Source organism: Budorcas taxicolor, chromosome 5 (assembly GCF_023091745.1).
Source record: "Budorcas taxicolor isolate Tak-1 chromosome 5, Takin1.1, whole genome shotgun sequence".
In the NCBI taxonomy this organism is placed as follows: domain Eukaryota; kingdom Metazoa; phylum Chordata; class Mammalia; order Artiodactyla; family Bovidae; genus Budorcas; species Budorcas taxicolor.
Window position 1 is genome coordinate 54,016,040 of NC_068914.1, and position 19,965 is coordinate 54,036,004.

At 39.0% G+C, this 19,965-nt stretch overlaps 1 protein-coding gene across 1 annotated transcript in view; it reads left to right on the forward strand.

Moving 5' to 3' along the window:
• Positions 1-19,965, forward strand: part of SYT1 (synaptotagmin 1) — a 229,175-nt gene that overhangs the window by 117,011 nt on the left and 92,199 nt on the right. The window contains exon 6 of the mRNA XM_052640353.1: positions 2,759-2,876. Within this exon, the coding sequence (XP_052496313.1) occupies positions 2,759-2,876 (118 nt within the window). The remainder of the gene's footprint in view (positions 1-2,758; positions 2,877-19,965) is intronic.

A 19,965-nucleotide genomic window follows, 5' to 3' on the forward strand; every position in this document is an offset into this window, starting at 1 on the left:
CTAGTGTTGCTAACATCAAAACTACTATATTCCTATTCTGCATATCCTCCCACGTGCCTAAAAGATAAAGGATATGGAGGCCTGGCGGCAAACAGTAACTCAACAAACTCTTCACCAAACTAATTCTTAACTCTAAAAGGCTCTATATCTTTAAGATGTTTAAGCTTTGTGCCTCTCACGGTTGGGGGGCTATAAGCAATTCACAAATTGTAAAAGTCTGGGGGAACCTGTCAGGCAAGTTAGAGAGCCATCAAAAGGGTTTGAGCTGAAACATTCCTTTCATATGCAGGAGACTGAAGCCCTGAGTTAACTTTTTTCCAGAGAATGTCAGAAGAGTGGAAAGCACAGTAATAAAGCAGGCAGACTCTGGTTTTTGGGGGTAGATGTTCAGGAAAACCCAGGGGGAACCCCTGAAGCCTGACTCACCTTGCCCATCAGGCCTCTCTGCATGACCTTGTCACGGATGGGATCTCCCGTGCTGGCTCCCGGCACTCAGTAACATAAGAGATACATAGGTAAGACACTGTGTGAACTCAAGGAATGAGAGAACCATGGCTCTACACACACAGAGTGATATTTCCAAAAGCATTGCGTCAGCACCATTTCTCTGTTTTTCTCTCTCCTTTTCTCTTTCTCTCTCTCACATACCCACTCACTGAAAATATTACTTCTCACCTAAAGATAAATCATACAACAGGTAGATACCCTTTCCTTTTTGAAAGATGGATTTAATGAGTGCCCAAAAACAGGAATTGCATTTTCTTAAATTGTTGGATTACATCTAGGCTATTATTTCCACAGTGGAGATTCTAGCTACTTTAGCTAACTTAAACATATGTCAAGTTATATAGAAGGCCAAAGCAGTCATATTAGGAATACAACAGGAGAAGACCTGAGGATATGGCCTTCTATACCTCATTCCTATGTTAGAAACCTATCTGCAGAAGTCTGACACAACAATTACATTACCTTCTTTGGAGTTACTGGGGGGCGGGGGGGTTGGGGGAGAGGTGGGGACTGGGGAAAGATACAAAGAATTAAAACCGGATTTGCCATCAGTTCAGTTCAGTCACTCAGTCATGTCTGATTCTTTGTGACCCCATGGCACACCAGGGCCTTCCAGTCCATCACCAACTCCCAGAGCTTGCTCAAACTCATGTCCTTCGAGTCAGTGATGCCATCCAACTATCTCATCCTCTGCTGTCCCCTTCTCCTCCTACCCTCAATCTTTCCCAGCATCAGGGTATTTTCAAATAAGTCAACTCTTCGTATCAGGTGGCCAAAGTATTGGAGTTTCAGCTTCAGCATCAGTCTTTCCAATGAACACCCAGGACTGATCTCTTTTAGGATGGACTGATTGGATCTCCTTGCTGTCCAAGGGACTCTCAAGAGTCTTCTCCAACACCACAGTTCAAAAGCATCAATTCTTTGGTGCTCAGCTTTCTTCATAGTCCAGCTCTCACATCCATTCATTTATTACTGGAAAAACCATAGCCTTGACTAGATGGACCTTTGTTGATAAAGTAATATCTCTCCTTTTTAATATGTTATCTAGGTTGGTCATAGCTTTTCTTCCAAAGAGAAAATATCTTTTAATTTCATGGCTGCAGTCACTATCTGCAGTGATTTCGGAGCCCAAAAAATAAAGTCTGTCACTGTTTCCATTGTTTCCCCATTTGCCATGAAGTGATGGGACCAGATGCCATGATCTTAATTTTTTGAATGTCGAGTTTTCAGCCAACTTTTTCATGCTCCTCTTTCACTTTCATCAAGAGGCTCTTTACATATACTTAACCCCATACATCAGGGAACAGTCTAGTGCCTCCAGCATCTGAGAATACAACAGAGTCTACACCCTTGCCCCTCTCTCACACTTACGAATGAAAAAAATCTTGCTTGTGTTCAATACAGTCCTTAGTTATCTTAAAGAGTAAGACATTTAAGACAGTTGAACCTATAGATGTCTTCTGAAAAAGGTAAAAGTTCTACATAGCATCATCACTTTAAGCTCTTCATCAGTTGTTCAGAAATGCTCAAATATAGGATTAGTGAATGTTCTTGGAACTGAAATATGGTACCAATGAAATAACTCGAGGGCATGTGAGAAATTTTGTGTTACCATATATTTCACTTTTTAAACCATCACTTAGATTTTTATAAATTTTAGGATAAGGGAAAAGAAATTTAGACCTCAATGAGTGAAAGTAAAAGTGCAAAATCTTATACTTTGTTGCATTTCAGCTATTAGGAATTTATAATTTCTCATCAATAAATAGAGTTTAGAAACACAAAAGCAAGTCCATTTCCTCCAAAAGTCTAGATATCACACATAATCCTATTTGAAATGTAAAAAGAGGAAAAAAGGAGGTAGGTTGATCCTACCAAAAAAAAAACAAACCTGCTAGTCTCTTTTCAAAGCTATTTAATCAAGTTATGAATATTTGCCAAGAGTTCTACAGTACATTCAGAATGTAATCTCTAAAAAAGTCATCTTGATCTCATCTCCTGAACCATTGAATTATGGATGTATTTTGATGAATGTTAAAGCATAAATGAGCTATTTAAAAACTGAAAGATACAATCACTCTTGATGATACCTTAGTGAATGACAGACCACTGAGTAAATGCCAGTGAATGTAAGAGTTTTCCAATTCTAATTGTGATAATCCTCCTTCCTGAGGTGTTTACAATGTATATATATAAACTGCATTCACCTTTATTTGAAAGATTATTTATACTTTCTTATTGGTTTTCATAGCAAGAGAAATTGGGTGATATCTGCTTCTCCCTTCGCTATGTACCTACTGCTGGCAAGCTGACTGTTGTCATTCTGGAAGCAAAGAACCTGAAGAAGATGGATGTGGGTGGCTTGTCTGGTAAGTCTGTGATGTTTATTGTGCGGTTTTTTAATGCAATTTCATCATGGACACAAAATGCATAGTACACACGCCACGACGCCCCACTCCTTCATTGGTGACTGTTCTCTTTTCCCTCGGAGCCTGAAAGCACTCTCAGAATTCATCCCAACACAGAGCCCCAGGAAGTTGCTCTCAATTTATTGGAACTGGCAGAGAAGATGAAGCCTATTTTCCTGCTTCATAGCCCAAATATCAATTATCCTATAGCACTGAAAGCTAAAAATGTTTGCTTATCTTTTGAAAGGTGACATCTATGACCAATTAAAATTTCATTCAGGTTTTTGCTTTTGATATTTGGTCAAAATTCATTTATGATGTGAAAAATAATTTTTTATCTGAGATGTATCAGGTATTATTTAAGTGTTTATATTTATATAAGCAAAGACAAATATTAGGTAAATTTATCAAATTTATCAAATATAGCCTAATGTTGCTTTTAATAATACTATTTTATTAAACATTCAATATTTCAAATATATATGAACAGTAAAATCTGAGGGTAAACGCTCATGGTAATATATTTATTCTCTACAGCTTATGTTGGTAATGGAGAGACTTTGAGATTTAAAATTCTGTACAACCCAATTTTAGTTTTCAAAGAAGTAAACTCTTGCTCAAAAGAAAAGTAGACTCAAGGGCTTATCATTTCCACAGCTGAACACCATTGTTTTTATTTTCTTCTCTGTAATTAAATCAATATATATTTTCTAATAACTTAAAATGTGGAGGAATTTTCTTGATATGGCACAGGGTCATCATAGATAAACTATGGTTGTCACTGTTTGTGGCTATGGAATTAGAACCAACATTACTGGCTATCCAGTGCTTTCTCTAATAAAAATATTGCAAACTTCAAAAGGTCACTCTCATGGAGCATGGGGATTTTATATTCTAAAGCAAAACAGCTAAAATATGCTAAAGTGAAGGTTCCATGTACTGAACCACTAATTTGTCAGCCAAATATTCCTGGTGCCTAAATTTACTTCTCTTTATAAATAAGTCACCCAGGAAATCTGCACTACTTCTTTCATGTCACTGGGACCCCATTTAAAAACTTACTGCTTTAAATTTGCTTTGTTCATACCATTAGGCAATGAGCAGTTTCTTTTAAAAATGTAGAGTATTTATTGTGCCAAAGGTGCAAAATATATGCAGACACATATGTGTGTGTCTATACACATCCACCTTGTCCTGGTTCTGTCCAGTAAAAAGGCCTATAAACAGTAGCCATGGGCATCCCTAGAACCAGAGATGGTTTGAAATACAGTTTCTCACTAGAAGAGCATGGAGTTTATTGGCTCTGTGGTAGATCCTAGGTGTGGCACAGAAGACACTCAAGAAAAGCCTAGAACATCTCATCATAACAGAAAGCAAGGAAACCTCATGTCAATAGGCTTAGGAGTTACCTTGCAGTGACTTCCATTGGCCAAAGATGTGATCATTTGAGCATCAGTAACAGAATAAATACAGTATATCTGAACCTGAAAACAAAAGAGGATAACATCTCTTTTGTATCCTCTTTTGTTTTGAATTTATGTGCAAACTTTGAGGCACAAGAATATTTCACTCCCAGAGTACTACTAAGTATCCTAAAGTCTGACTTCAGACTCCTCTGACCTCTCCACTTCCTTTGGTTCAACAGCCAAGTATCATCATGTAGTTCGTCTGTATCTTCTCTCACACGTTTCTGTTCAGACTCCTTTGCCAACCGCCTCCTCACTCACCTGTATCTCATGCTCCCCTGAACTTCCTCCCAATTCACCTTTCACCCTTCAGAGTTCCAGAAACAGCTCTACCATGAAGCCAAGAAAACTTTAGGGTCCCTTATGTGTTGTCTCCTTCCAAGGTCCTAGAAATGAGTTCCCGTGGCCATAGATAGATACTGATGTAGATAGATGTTACATATTTGTTAATCACAGCTTGTGCCTCTTAACACTCTGACTTCTATCTTCCATCTTGCTTGTTATCTAGCAGCATCAGAGATGCTACAGGTACTTTTGAGGTTTAGCTAAGGAAAGTTGGGTCTAGCCAGACATATCTGCATGGATTGCCGTCATACCCATGTGTAGCTGGGTTATTGCTGGGTGTTGAGTGAAGGAAGGGACCCTGGCGTGACTTGTACCACCCATAGTGCTAACTCAACATTGTGACATGAGAGGGGCAAGGCCAGAGGTCATATCTGATTCGACTTCCTAATGATAAAAAAAGAAGAAATATATTCTTCTTTCAAATGTTGAACTACACTTTGCTGAAAACAGTTAACTGAAACCAAAGTGGGCTTTTTTGCCAGTGTTTATGATTATATTAGCTTCACCACCCACTCATCCCAGTTCCATCCCTAAATTTGAATTACCTGAAATGATTTTGTTGAACTGTTAAATATTAAATTAAGGGTATTTAAAGGCTAAATACCCTTGAAGAGTCCTAATCATATGGGCTTCCTGCTGTCTGTAAAATTATCACAGGCACATAGGTCTGCATAATAGATACTTCCAGACTATGCCCCACCATATTTTTGAATTTTAACCAAGTTAACCAGTACAGTGAACAGGCTATGTGATTTGCTGCCTCCACTCTTTGCTTAAGTCATGCCCTTCACCTGGAATTCTCTTCCATCCACCAGGGTCTAGCTAAATCCTAATCATTCTTCAGGCCCAGCTTAAGTCTTATTTCCTCCATTCATTGAACAACTATGCATTGTGTCCCTACTTTATATTAGGCATTGTTCTGAAACTGGGTTTACATCAGTGGCCAAAATAACCAAAGGGCCCTGCCCTTAGGCACCTTATATTGTAATGTGGGGAAACAAACAGGAAGCCAATAAATCGAAAGGCACATGGTACACCAAGAGATGATAAGTGCTATGAAGAAAGCAAAGCAGACATGTAGGATGACAGATGCTGGGGAGAAGTTTAAATGGGGTGGTCAGAGAAAGTGCTAACCTTTCGGCAATGGCCTGGGAGAGGTGAGGAAGTGAGCTCGAGGGGTGCCTGGGAGAGAGGGCAATTTAGGTGGACGGATTCCATGAAGCCTTTTTTGATCCATCCTAAAAGAAAAAATCTTTCTCTTTCTTAAATGCCAGTACTTTGTTTACTTCCTTCAAACTTCACACTTCTGTCACTAGACTGTGATCCGTATTTATATATCCCACCATGCCCACACTGACGATAGCACCAAGCCGAGCTGCTAAATGAATAATGAATTATTTAGAAAGGAGTTATGGCCTGAAAAAACAAGTCGTGCATTTCAAATTTATTTAACCTACTTACCATTAAAGTAACTTTAAGTATTTGGATGGTCTGTCTGAAAGTTAATTGAACTACCAAGGAGACCAAAATTATATAATCAGGTCATTTCAGGTAATTTGAATGCCAAAACACATTTGTTGGAAATGGCTAGTAAACTGGAACCAAAATGGGGTTATTGCCAGTGTTTAAATCCCAGTCTCCCACTGTTAGCAATTTGACATTGGACAAGTTATTTAGCTTCCTAAGCCTCAGTTGCATTATCTGTAAAGTTGGGATACTAAGAGAATCTTGTTTATCAGGTTATTGTGAGAAATAAATGAAAGCACAATAAAGTGCTCACTAAATATTATTGTAATTGTTTCTATTAAGAATGTTATAAAATCTTGGGCTAAATATGCAAAATGTGAAAGCAACCAGTGGACAGTTAAATCAATGGCTTGATTCATGGGGGGAAAATTTTTTGATTGGATAATTACATTTTATGAATACATCAACAGAAAATTGGATTAAAGATTTAGTGAGCATGGCCCTGCCCATCAGGACAAGACCCATTTTCCCCCTCAGTCAGTCTCTCCCATCAGCTTCTTTAAGCCTCTTAGCCTTCTCCATGAGAGGGCAGACAGACTGAAAACCACAATCACAGAAAACTAACCCATTGGATCACATGGACCACAGCCTTGTATAACTCAATGAAACTATGAGCCATGCCATGTAGGGCCACCCAAGACAGACGGGTCATGGTGGAGAATTATGAAAAAACCTGGTCCACTGAAGAAGGGAATGGCAACCCACTTTAGTATTCTTGCCTTGAGAATCCCATGAACAGTATGAAAGGCAAAAGGATAGGACACTGAAAGATGAATGCCCCAAGTCAGTAGGTGCCCAATATGCTACTGGAGATCAGTGGAGAAATAACTCCAGCAAGAATGAAGAGACAAAGACAAAGCAAAAACAACACCAAGTTGTGGATGTGACTAGTGATGGTAGTAAAGTCCAATCCTGTAAAGAGCAATATTGCATAGGAACCCGGAATGTTAGGTCCATGAATCAAGGCAAATTGGAAGTGGTCAAACAGGAGATGGCAAGAGTGAGCATCGACATTTTAGGAATCAGTGAACTAAAATGGAATGGAATTGGGTGAATTTAACTCAGATGACCATTATATCGACTTCTGTGGGCAGATCCCTTAGAAGAAATGGAGCCATCATAGTCAAGAGTTTAAATGCAGTACTTGGATGCAATCTCAAAAATGACAGAATGATCTCTGTTTGTTTCCAAGGCAAACAATTCATAGGACAGTAATCCAAGTCTATGCCCCAAACAGTAATGCTGAAGAAGCTGAAAGTGAAGGGTTCTATGAAGACGTACAAGACCTTCTAGAACTAACACCTAAAGAGATATCCTTTTCATTATAGGGGACTGGAATGCAAAAGTAGGAAGTCAAGAGATACCTGGAGTAACAGGCAAATTTGGCCTTGGAATGCAGAATGAAGCAGGGCAAAGGCTAATAGAGTTTGCCAAGAGAATGCACTGATTATAGCAAACAACCTCTTCCAACAACACAAGAGAAGACTCTACACATGGACATCACTAGATGGTCAATACTGAAGTCAGATTGATTATATTCTTTGCAGCCAAAGATGGAAAAACTCAATACAGTCAGCCAAAACAAGACCCAGAGCTGACTGTGGCTCAGATCATGAACTCTTCATTGCCAAATTCAGACGGAAATTGAAGAAAGTAGGGGAAATAATCAGACCATTCAGGTATGACCTAAATCAAATCCCATACACTTCCAGTTATACAGTGGAAGTGACAAGTAGATTCAAGGGATTAGATGATAGACAGAGTTCCTAAAGAACTATGGACAGAGGTTCATGACATATTACAGGAGGCAGAGATCAAGATCATCCCCAAGAAAAAGAAATGTAAAAAAGCAAGATGGCTGTCTGAGGAGGACTTACAAATACCTGTGAAAAGAAGAGAAGCAAAAAGCAAAGGAGGAAAGGAAAGATATACCCATCCGAATGCAGAGTCCCAAAAAATAGCAAGGAGAGATAAGAAAGCCTTCCTCAGAGATCAGTGCAAAGAAACAGAGGGAAACAATAGAATGGGAAAGACTAGAGATCTCTTCAAGAAAATGAGAGTTACCAAGGGAACATTTCATGCAAAGATGACCACAATAAAGGACAGAAATGGTATGGACCTAACAGAAGCAGAAGATATTAAGAAGAGGTGGCAAGAATACACAGAAGAACTACCAAAAAATCTTCACAACCCAGATAATCATGATAGTGTGATCACTCACCTAGAGCCAGACATCCTGGAATGTGAAGTCAAGTTGGCCTTAGGAAGCATCACTACGAACAAAGCTAGTGGAGGTGATTGAATTCCAGTTGAGCTGCTTCAAATCCTAAAAGATGATTCTATGAAAGCACTGCACTCAATATGCCAGCAAATTAGGAAATCTCAGCAGTGGCCACAGGACTGGAAAAGGTCAGTTTTCATTCCAATCCCAAAGAAAGGCAACTCCAAAGAATGCTCAAAGTACCACACAATTGCACTCATCTCACACACTAGCAAAGTAATGCTTAAAATTCTGCAAGCCAGGCTTCAACAGTACATGAACCATGAACTTCCAGATGTCCAAGCTGGTTTTAGAAAAGGCAGAGGAACCAGAGATCAAATTGCCAACATCTGTTGGATTATCAAAAAAGCAAGAGAGTTCCAGAAAAATATCTATTTCTGCTTTGTTAACTATGCCAAAGCCTTTGTCTGTGTGGATCACCACAAACTCTGGAAAATTCTCCCAAATATGGGGACATCAGACCACCTGACCTGCCTCTTGAGAAATCTGTATGCAGGTCAGGAAACAACAGTTAAACTGGATATGGAACAACAGACTGGCTCCAAATTGGGAAAGAAGTACATCAAGGCTGTATACTGTCACCCTGCTTATTTAACTTATATACAGAGTACATCATGAGAAATGCTGGACTGGATGAAGCACAAGCTGGAATCAAGATTGCTGGGAGAAGAGCAATGAACTTCACATTTTTCTCAAGTGCACATGAAACCTTCTCCAGAATAGATCACATCCTGGGCCATAAATATAACCTTGATAAATTCAAAAAACTGAAATAATTCCAAGCATCTTTTCTGATCACAATGCAGTAAAATTAGATGTCAACTACAGGAAAAAAAAAAAAAACTATTAAAAATTCCAGCATATGGAGGCTAAACAACACACTTCTGAATAACCAAAAAATCACAGAAGAATTCAAAAAAGAAATCAAAATCTTCATAGAAACAAATGAAAATTAAAACACAACAACCCAACACCTTTGGGACTCAGTAAAAGCAGTGCTAAGGGGAAGTTTTCATTCCAATTCCAAAGAAAGGAAATGCCAAAGAATGCTCAAACTACCACACAACTGCACTCATCTCACATGCTAGTAAAGTAATGCTCAAAATTCTCCAAGCCAGGCTTCAGCAATACATGAACCGTGAACTTCCTGATGTTCAAGCTGGTTTTAGAAAAGGCAGAGGAACCAGAGATCAAACTGCCAACATCCACTGGATCATCAAAAAAGCGAGAGAGTTCCAGAAAAACACCTATTTCTGCTTTATTGACTATGCCAAAGCCTTTGACTATGTGGATCACAATAAACTGTGGAAAATTTTGAAAGAGATGGGAATACCAGACCACCTGACCTGCCTCTTGAGAAATCTGTATGCAGGTCAGGAAGCAACAGTTAGAACTGGACATGGAACAACAGACTGGTTCCAAATAGGAAAAGGAGTATGTCAAGGCTGTATATTGTCACCCCGCTTCTTTAACTTATATGCAGAGTACATCATGAGAAACGTTGGACTGGATGAAACACAAGCTGGAATCAAGATTGCCAGGAGAAATATCAAGAACCTCAGATATGCAGATGACACCACCCTTATGGCAGAAAGTGAAGAGGAGCTAAGGAGCCTCTTGATGAAAGTGAAAGAGAGTGAAAAAGTTGGCTTAAAGCTCAACATTCAGAAAACGAAGATCATGGCATCCGGTCCCATCACTTCATGGGAAATAGATGGGAAACAGTGGAAACAGTGTCAGAGTTTATTTTGGGGGGCTCCAGGATCACTGCAGATGGTGAGTGCAGCCATGAAATTAAAAGACGCTTACTTCTTGGAAGGAAAGTTATGACCAACCTAGATAGTATATTCAGAAGCAGAGACATTACTTTGCCGACTAAGGTCCGTCTAGTCAAGGCTATGGTTTGTCCTGTGGTCATGTATGGATGTGAGAGTTGGACTGTGAAGAAGGCTGAGCACTGAAGAATTGATGCTTTTGAACTGTGGCATTGGAGAAGACTCTTGAGAGTCCCTTGGACTGCAAGGAGATCCAACCAGTCCATTCTGAAGGAGATCAGCCCTGGCATTTCTTTGGAAGGAATGATGCTAAAGCTGAAACTCCAGTACTTTGGCCACCTCATGCGAAGAGTTGACTCATTGGAAAAGACTCTGATGCTGGGAGGGATTGGGGGCAGGAGGAGAAGGGGATGACTGAGGGTGAGATGGCTGGATGGCATCACGGACTCGATGGACGTGAGTCTGAGTGAACTCCAGGAGATGGTGATGAACAGGGAGGCCTGGCGTGCTGCGATTCATGGAGTCGCAAAGAGTCGGACACGACTGAGCGACTGAATTGAACTGAACTGAAGGGGAAGGTTCATAGCAATACAAGCTTACCTCGAGAAACAAGAAAAAAGTCAAGTAAATAATCTAACTCTATAACTAAAGCAACTAGAAAAGGAGGAAATGAAGAACCCCAGGGTTAGTAGAAGGAAAGAAATTTTAAAATTGGGGAAGAAATAAATGCAAAAAAAAACAAAAGAGACCATAGCAAAAATCAACAAAGCTAAAAGCTGGTTCTTCAAGAAGGTAAATAAAATAGAAAAACCATTAGCCAGACTCATCAAGAAACAAAGGGAGAAGAATCAACAAAATTAGAAATGAAAATGGAGAAATCACAACAGACAACACAGAAATACAAAGGATCATCAGAGACTACTGTCAGTAACTATATGCCAATAAAATGGACAACTTGGAAGAAATGGACAAATTCTTGGAAAAGTATAACTTTCTAAAACTGAACCAGGAAGGAATAGAAAATCTTAACAGACCAATCACAAGCAAGAAAATCAAAACTGTAATCAGAAATCTTCCAACAAACCAAAGCCCAGGACCAGACGGCTTCACAGCTGAATTCTACCAAAAATTTAGAGAAGAGCTAACATCTATCCTACTCAAACTCTTCCAGAAAATTGCAGAGGAAGTTAAACTTCCAAACTCATTCAATGAGGCTACCATCACCCTAATACCAAAACCAAAGATGCCACAAAAAAAGAAAACTACAGGCCAATATCACTGATGAATATAGATGTAAAAATCCTTAACAAAATTCTAACAAACAGAATCCAACAACATATTAAAAAGATCATACATCATGACCAACTGGGCTTTAACCTAGCAATGCAAGGATTCTTCAATATCTGCAAATTAATCAATGTGATAACCACAATAACAAATTGAAAGATAAAAACCATATGATCATCTCAATAGATGCAGAGAAAGCCTTTGACAGAATTCAACATCCATTTATGATAAAAACCCTCCAGAAAACAGGCATAGAAGGAACATACCTCAACATAATAAAAGCCATATATGATAAAGCCACAGCAAACATTATCCACAATGGTGAAAAATTGAAAACATTTACTTGAAAGTCAGGAACAAGACAAGGATGCCCACTCTCACCACTACTGTTCAACATAGTTTTGGAAGTTTTAGCCACAACAATCAGAGCAGAAAAAGAAATAAAAGGAATCCAGATTGGAAAAGAAGAAGTAAAACTCTCACTGTTTGCAGGTGACATGATCCTCTATATAGAAGACCCTAAAGACTCCACCAGGAAATTACTAGAGCTAATCAATGAATACAGTAAAGTTGCAGGATATAAAATCAACACACAGAAATCCCTTGCATTCCTATACACTAACACTGAGAAAACAGAAAGAGAAATTAAGGAAACAATTCCATTTGCCATTGTGACGAAAAGAATAAAATACTTAAGAATAAATCTACCTACAGAAACAAAACACCTATATATAGAAAACTATAAAACACTGGTGAAACAAATCAAAGGTGACACAAATAGACGGAAAAATATACCATGTTCATGGATCAGAAGAATCAATATAGTGAACATGAGTATACTACCCAAAGCAATCTATAGATTCAATGCAATACCTATCAAGCTACCAATGGTATTTTTCACAGAACTAGAACAAACAATTTCACAATTTGCATGGAATTACAAAAAATCTCAAATAGCCAAACCAATCTTGAGAAAGAAGAATGGAACTGGAGGAATCAACCTGCCTGACTTCAGGCTATACTACAAAGCAACAGTCATCAAGACAGTATGGTACTGGCACAAAGACAGAAATATAGATCAATGGAATGAAATAGAAAGCCCATAGATAGATCCACACACCTATGGACACCTTGTCTTTGACAAGGGAGGCAAGAATATACAATGGAGAAAAGACAATCTCTTTAACAAGTGGTGCTGGGAAAACTGGTCAACCACTTGTAAAAGAATGAAATTAGATCACTTTCTAACACCATACACAAAAATAAACTCAAAATGGGTTAAGGATATAAATGTAAGACCAGAAACTATAAAACTCCTAGAGGAAAACAAAGCAAAACACTCTCTGACATAAATCATACCAGGATTCTCTATGACCCACCTCCCAAAGCAACAGAAATAAAAGCAAAAATAAACAAATGGGACCTAATTAAACTTAAAGACTTTTGCACAATGAAGGAAACTATAAGCAAAGTGAAAAGACAGCCTTCAGAATGATAGAAAATAATAGCAAATGAAGCAACTGACAAAGAATTGATCTCAAAAATATACAACAACTACTGCAGCTCAATTCCAGAAAAATAAATGACCCAATCAAAAAATGGGCCAAAGAACTAAACAGACATTTCTCCAAAGACATACAAATGGCAAACAAACACATGAAAAGATGCTCAGCATCACTCATTATCACAGAAATGTTAATCAAAACCACAATGAGGTACCATCTCACGCCAGTCAGAATGGCTGCTATCGAAGTCTACAAACAATAAATGCTGGAGAGGGGGCAGAGAAAAAGGAACCCTCTTACACTGTTGGTGGGAAGGCAAACTAGTACAGACACTATGGAAAACAGTGTGGAGATTCCTTAAAAAACTGGAAATAGAACTGTCTTATGACACAGCAATCCCACTGCTGGGCATACACACCAAGAAAACCAGAATTGAAAAAGACACGTGTACACCAATGTTCATCACAGCACTGTTTACAATAGCCAGGATATGGAAGCAACCTAGATGTCCATTGGCAGATGAACGGATAAGAAAGCTGTGGCACATATACACAATGGGGTATTACTCAGCCATTAAAAAGAATACATTTGAATCAGTTCTAATGAGGTGGATGAAACTGGAGCATAGGATACAGAGTGAAGTAAGTCAGAAAGAAAAACACCAATACAGTATATTAACACATACATATAGAATTTAGAAAGATGGTAACAATGACCCTATATGCGAGACAGCAAAAGAGACACAGATGTAAAGAACAGACTGTCGGACTCTGTGGGAGAGGGAGAGGGTGGGACAATTTGAGAGAATAGCATTGAAACATCTATATTATCATATGTGAAACAGATCGCCAGTCCAGGTTCAATGCATGAGACAGGGTGCTCAGGGCTGGTGCACTGGGATGACCCAGAGAGATGGGATGAGGAGGGAGGTGGGAGGGAGGGTCAGAATGGGGATCACATGTACACCCATGGCTGATTCATGTGAATGTATGGGAAAAACCACCAAATATTGTAAAGTAATTAGCTTCCAAAAAAAGTGAAAAAAGAAAAAAAAAGATTGCTGGGAGAAATATCAATAACCTCAGATATGCAGATGACACCACTTTTATGGCAGAAAGTGAAGAGGAACTGAAGAGCCTCCTGTTGAAAGTGAAAGAGGAGAGTGAAAAAGTTAGCTTAAAACTCAACATCCAGAAAACTAAGATCATGGCATCTGGTCCCATCACCAGATGGGGAAACAGTGGAAACAGTGTCAGACTTTATTTTGGGGGGCTCCAAAATCACTGCAGATGGTGACTGCAGCCATGAAATTAAAAGACACTTGCTCCTTGGAAGAAAAGTTATGACCAACCTAGAAATTTTATTAAAAAGCAGAGACATTACTTTCCCAACAAAGGTCTGTCTAGTGAAAGCTATGGTTTTTCCAGTAGTCATGTATGGATGTGAGAGTTGGACTATAAAGAAAGCTGAGCACCGAAGAACTGATGCTTTTGAACTATAGTGTTGGAGAAGACTCTTGAGAGTCCCTTGGACTGCAAGGAGATCCAACCAGTCCATCCTAAAGGAGATCAGTCGTGAATATTCATTGGAAGGACTGATGCTGAAGCTGAAACTCCATACTTTGACCACCTGATGCGAAGAACTGATGCATTGGAAAAGACTCTGATGCTCAGAAAGATTGAAGGAGGGAGGAGAAGGGGACAACAGAGGATGAGATGGCTGGATGGTATCACTGACTTGATAGACATGAGTTTGAGTAAACTCTGGGAGTTGGTGATGGACAGGGAGGCCTGGTGTGCTGCAGTTCATGAGGTTGCAAAGAGTAGGATACGACTGAGCAACTGAACTTAACTGAAATGGATACATTATTATTTAATTATCCATTCCCTTACTGTGTGTTGTTTCTGTTTTGGGCTCTGTAAATAAGAATGCAATTAACATCTTTATACTTATAGTTTAAAGCTACTGATGTATAATTGACATATGATGATAAATGACATAGAGTATATTTTTAAAAAGTGATAGGATTGGCTGGTCAATTCAAACAAAAAGATATCAGTAGACCCATGTTTACCAAGACCCAATATCAGATTAAGACTAGGTATGGAATTAAATATTGAAAAAATAAGAAATAGAAACAGTTTAAAAATAATTTCATACTTTCTTCAACATAGTCAGTTTCTGTCTCTTTTACTGCGTTAATTCAAAATGTAGTGCTCAAAGATTCTGCCTCCATCATATGCCCAATATAGCTAGCAATGCAAATCCCAACTCCTACTTTACAGTCACAAATTCGATTGGACCATTCACTTATCTACAGTAGAGGCTTGAACCTGGATGCTTCCTATTCCAACTCTCAAGTATTTGTAAGCAACAGCAAGAGTTTCTGAATCTAACTGTTTGTATTGAAATATTAAGTCTTTCAGGCTATAAGGCTGTTCTTCAGGAGCAAACTAGTACAGTAGGAAATGAGTAGCTTTTGTGCCCTGTAGTTGGGAGGGGGGAATAAATCAAGCCTTCTGTTAGTAACCATATCTTAATATACCTCTGCACCCTTCACATGTTTTCTTTTTGTGAAAATTGAGGTAGGAATATGAAGAGTGCCTTAGTTTGTTCAGGCTGTTCTAACAGAATACCATAACATGAGTATCTCTTAAACAGGTATTTCTGACAGTTGTGGAGGCTGAGGCTTCTAGGATTAAGGTGTCCACAGGTTCTGTCTGATGAGAACCTCCTTCACGGTTCATACACAGATGTTTTCTGTGTCCTCACAGGTAGAAGGAGTGCATCTCTTTGGGGTCTCTTTTATAAGGCCACTAATCTCATCCATGAGGGTTTGACCCTCAAGACCTAATCAGTTCACAAAGGTCCCACCTCCAAATACCATCACACTGGGGACTCTGTTCCAGTGTATGATTTTTAGGGGGACATTAATAGTCTATAGCAAAGAGGTCTAAGAAACTGAAAGCATCAGAAGAGTCGAGAATTCCTAAAGGTGTCAGGTCCTATTTCTGCATTTTTTTCCTGTCTAATTTTTATATTCAAATTTCTACCTGTGTAGATTCACAAGTGAAATAATTAGATACCTTGCTCCTAATCTTGGTCCTGGTTGTTATTATACAATTACTCTTCCCAGGTTTGCTTGTTTTGATTGTGTGTGGGTGTGGGTGGGTGTGGGTGTGTGGGTGTGTGTGTTTTCTAGTCATCCCCAAAATGAGAATTCCAAGTACAGCTTTAATGAGGAATATCAAAACTCTAAATTCAGTTTGGGCTCTATATCACAAGATAAACAAAATTTTGGAAGGTTTCCAATGAGTACCTAACTGTTTCAAGAAGGAAAGACAAAACTTCTGAATCAGCAAGATGGAAGTGACAAGTTTCTAAGTCTACTATATTAGAGGGAAGTTCTATTTTTAACTTGAATCTGAAAATTGTTTTTGAGTGTTAAGAACTCATTATCACATAGTTATAGAAGTGAAGTGAAGTGAAGTGAAGTCACTCAGTCGTGCCCGACTCTTTGCAACCCCATGGACTGCAGCCTCCCAGGCTCCTCCGTCCATGGGATTTTCTAGGCAAGGGTACTGGAGTGGGTTGCTGTTTCCTTCTCCAGGGAATCTTCCCAACCCAGGGATCGAACCCAGGTCTCCCACATTATAGACAGACGCTTTACTGTCTGAGTTGAATACCTTTCCTTACTTAGGCTTCCCTGATAGTTCAGTTGGTAAAGAATCTGCCTAAAATGCAGAAGACCCCTGTTCAATCCTTGGGTTGGGAAGAACCCCTGGAGAAGGGAAAGGCTACCCACTCCAGTATTCTGGCCTGGAGAATTCCATGGACTGTATAGTACATGGGGTTGCAAAATGTTGGACATGACTGAGCAACTTTCACTTCACTTTTCTTACATGTTTTTCTCATGTGGTCCTCAAGATAGGCCTGCAAGGTTGTTATAAAGGTAATATTCTCAGAAAATTGAAGCTTAGAGACACTAGATAATGTACATATCTTGTTCCACATCTGGCACATAGGTGGCATTCAATACTGGCCATTGCTTTTGTCAGTATTGACATTCAAAGTCACCCAATTTGTGATGGTAGAGCTAGGACTGAAGTCTAGGTCATACGATTTCAACATAGAACATCTCAAAAGCTGTTCCATTTCCCTCTTCTCCTTAAAGTAGGACAGAATTATTCTGAAAATTTTTTAAGTTTTTGTACTGCTAGGAACCATGGCAAGCAGATCAAGGTAAAAATTTGCAGCCCAGCCCGTTCATATGGTTTGTGTTCACTTAAATTGTGAAAAGAACATCAGAAATCTGCCAACCATTGGCAGCAAGAGAGTGCAGGGAAAACATGTGAAGGACTGAATCCATATGCAGCTGTTGCAGCAGTCTGCTGATGTCAGGATGCTGAGAGGTGATTACCAAGTACCGTCAGTTCAGCAACAACTTGAGGACTGGTTGGAAAGAGTGTGGTGGAAACTTATTCTCTTTTTAAAACTTTTTTATTGAAGTGCAATTTCTTTACAATGTTGTTAACTGCACATGTTGTTAATTTCTGCTATATAGCAAAGTGATTCAGTTGTATCTATGTGTGCATACACACATTCTTTTTCATATTCCTTTCCATTATGGTTTATCTCTGGATATTGAACATATTATAGCTCCCTGTGCTACACAATAGACCTCATTGTTTATCCATCCTATATATAATGGCTTACATCTGCTCACCTCAACCTCCCACTCCATCCTTACCCACCCCCTCTCCCCTTTGGCAAACACAAATCTGTTCTCTATGTCTGAGTCTATTTCTGTTTTGTAGATAAGTTCATTTGTGCTATATTTTAGATTCCATATATGTGATATCATATGGTATTTGTCTTTCTCTTTCTGACTTATGTCATTCAGTATGATAATCTCTAGTTGCATCCACGTTGCTGCAAATGGCATGGTTTCCTTCTTCTTTGTGGCTGAGTAGTATTCCATTATAGATGTGTACCACACCTTCATTATCCATTCATCTGTCAGTGGACATTGAGATTGTTTCCATGTCTTGGCGACTATGAACAGAAACTGTTCCCTCTTACATTTTTTCTCTCTTTCGCTTTTCACCACAAGTTTCACTTCCAGTCTTCTTCCTGCCAGTCCCCAGAACTGTCTTATCACTAGGGAATGTATATTGTGAAAAGCAAAGAGTAGGATTACAGGAGAGGTCCCCAAAGCATCTTAAGTCCCAAAAGAAGGGGCAATGGATTTAACAGATGGCACCAACTATTTGAGGGAGATGATGGGAGAGAAAGAAAAGGAGGTGCACAGTAGTAAAGGAGTCACCATCACTTTATGGCAGACTGATGCCTAAACCAGTATGATTTGCTCTGCTTCCCCAGCCCTGCCACACACACACACTCCTTTCCTTTCTTCAAAATGTAATATTTTTTTCATTGTCATGGGTTTGTCTTCTCATCTCTACTATCCTAGAAATATAACAGGGAGAAGGCAATGGCAACCCACTCCAGTACTCTTACCTGGAAAATCCCATGGGCAGAGGAGCCTGGTAGGCCGCAGTCCATGGGGTCGCGAAAAGTCAGACATGACTGAGCGGCTTCGCTTTCACTTTTCACTTTTCACTTTCATGCATTGGAGAAGGAAATGGCAACCCACTCCAGTGTTCTTGCCTGGGGAATCCCAGGGATGGAGGAGCCTGGTGGGCTGCCGTCTATGGGGTTGCACAGAGGCGGACACGACTGAAGCGACTTAGCAGCAGCAGCAGAAATATAATAATTTATATTCTTAAAGTTATCTAGGAAAGAGCAACTTGCCCACCATTGGGGAACCACTAGACTCCACACAGAAACCATGAATGAGTACAGGTCTGTTATTCTTTCAAGTACTGTTTCATCAAGATGTGACATTCTACCTACATCAGAATCACCCAAGGCACATGTTAAATTTTAAGATTTCCCAGATGACATCAGACCACGCTATAATTGAATATCAATGAGTGAGAATCTGAAAATGACATTTTAAAATTCCTCTATGTTATTCTTATGCATCTTAATAGGAAAATATACTTTATAGGGAATGTACAGAGTTAGCTGAAGCTAGGGTGGAAATCATATTGCAATATATATAAATATTTGAAATCAACACACTGTACACTTTAAACTTACAATGTTTGTCAATTATACCACAAGTCTTTTGTTTAAAAAAATAGAAAAAGAAAAATATGCTATAGAGGCTTAGATTCTACATCATAATTTCAGTTGAGGCACAGGTCAGCCAAATTCCAAGTTAGAATTTTCATCAGTGATACAGAATACACCCCTTGCCCCATCCACTGAAATTTCACACACAAAAAAAACTCCTACCTTTTCTTAACTAGCTCAGTATCCTCTTCCCTAAAAAGTACCTTGACCACATATCTAAGTTATTGTCTTTTCTTCAATTTTTTCCAACCAGAAACAAATGCAGTAGGTTGTTCCTTTATACATTCATGACCACCACTCTTATCTGTCTTTCCATTGGTATTGAAAGCATGACAAAGAAAACCACTTCAAATTCAATTGATTTGGACCAAAAGACACTAATCTGGGAGCTGAGCCACAAATAAAGTGGCAAAAACTTATTTGAGCCAATTAGATAGGGATATGCAAATTAATTGGCCATGATATCAGGGTCAAGCAACAATATGCATAAACTGGCATCTTACGGAGCTAATGAGATAGGAACGTGCATAGTAAGTTGGTCATGATGCCAGGAGGCTTCATTCTAATTTTAGGCTTGAATGTTGCAATATAAAATTATGTGACACTTGAAAGGCTTAATTACAACATGGATAAAATCGTCTGAATCCCTAAGATGTGAACAAA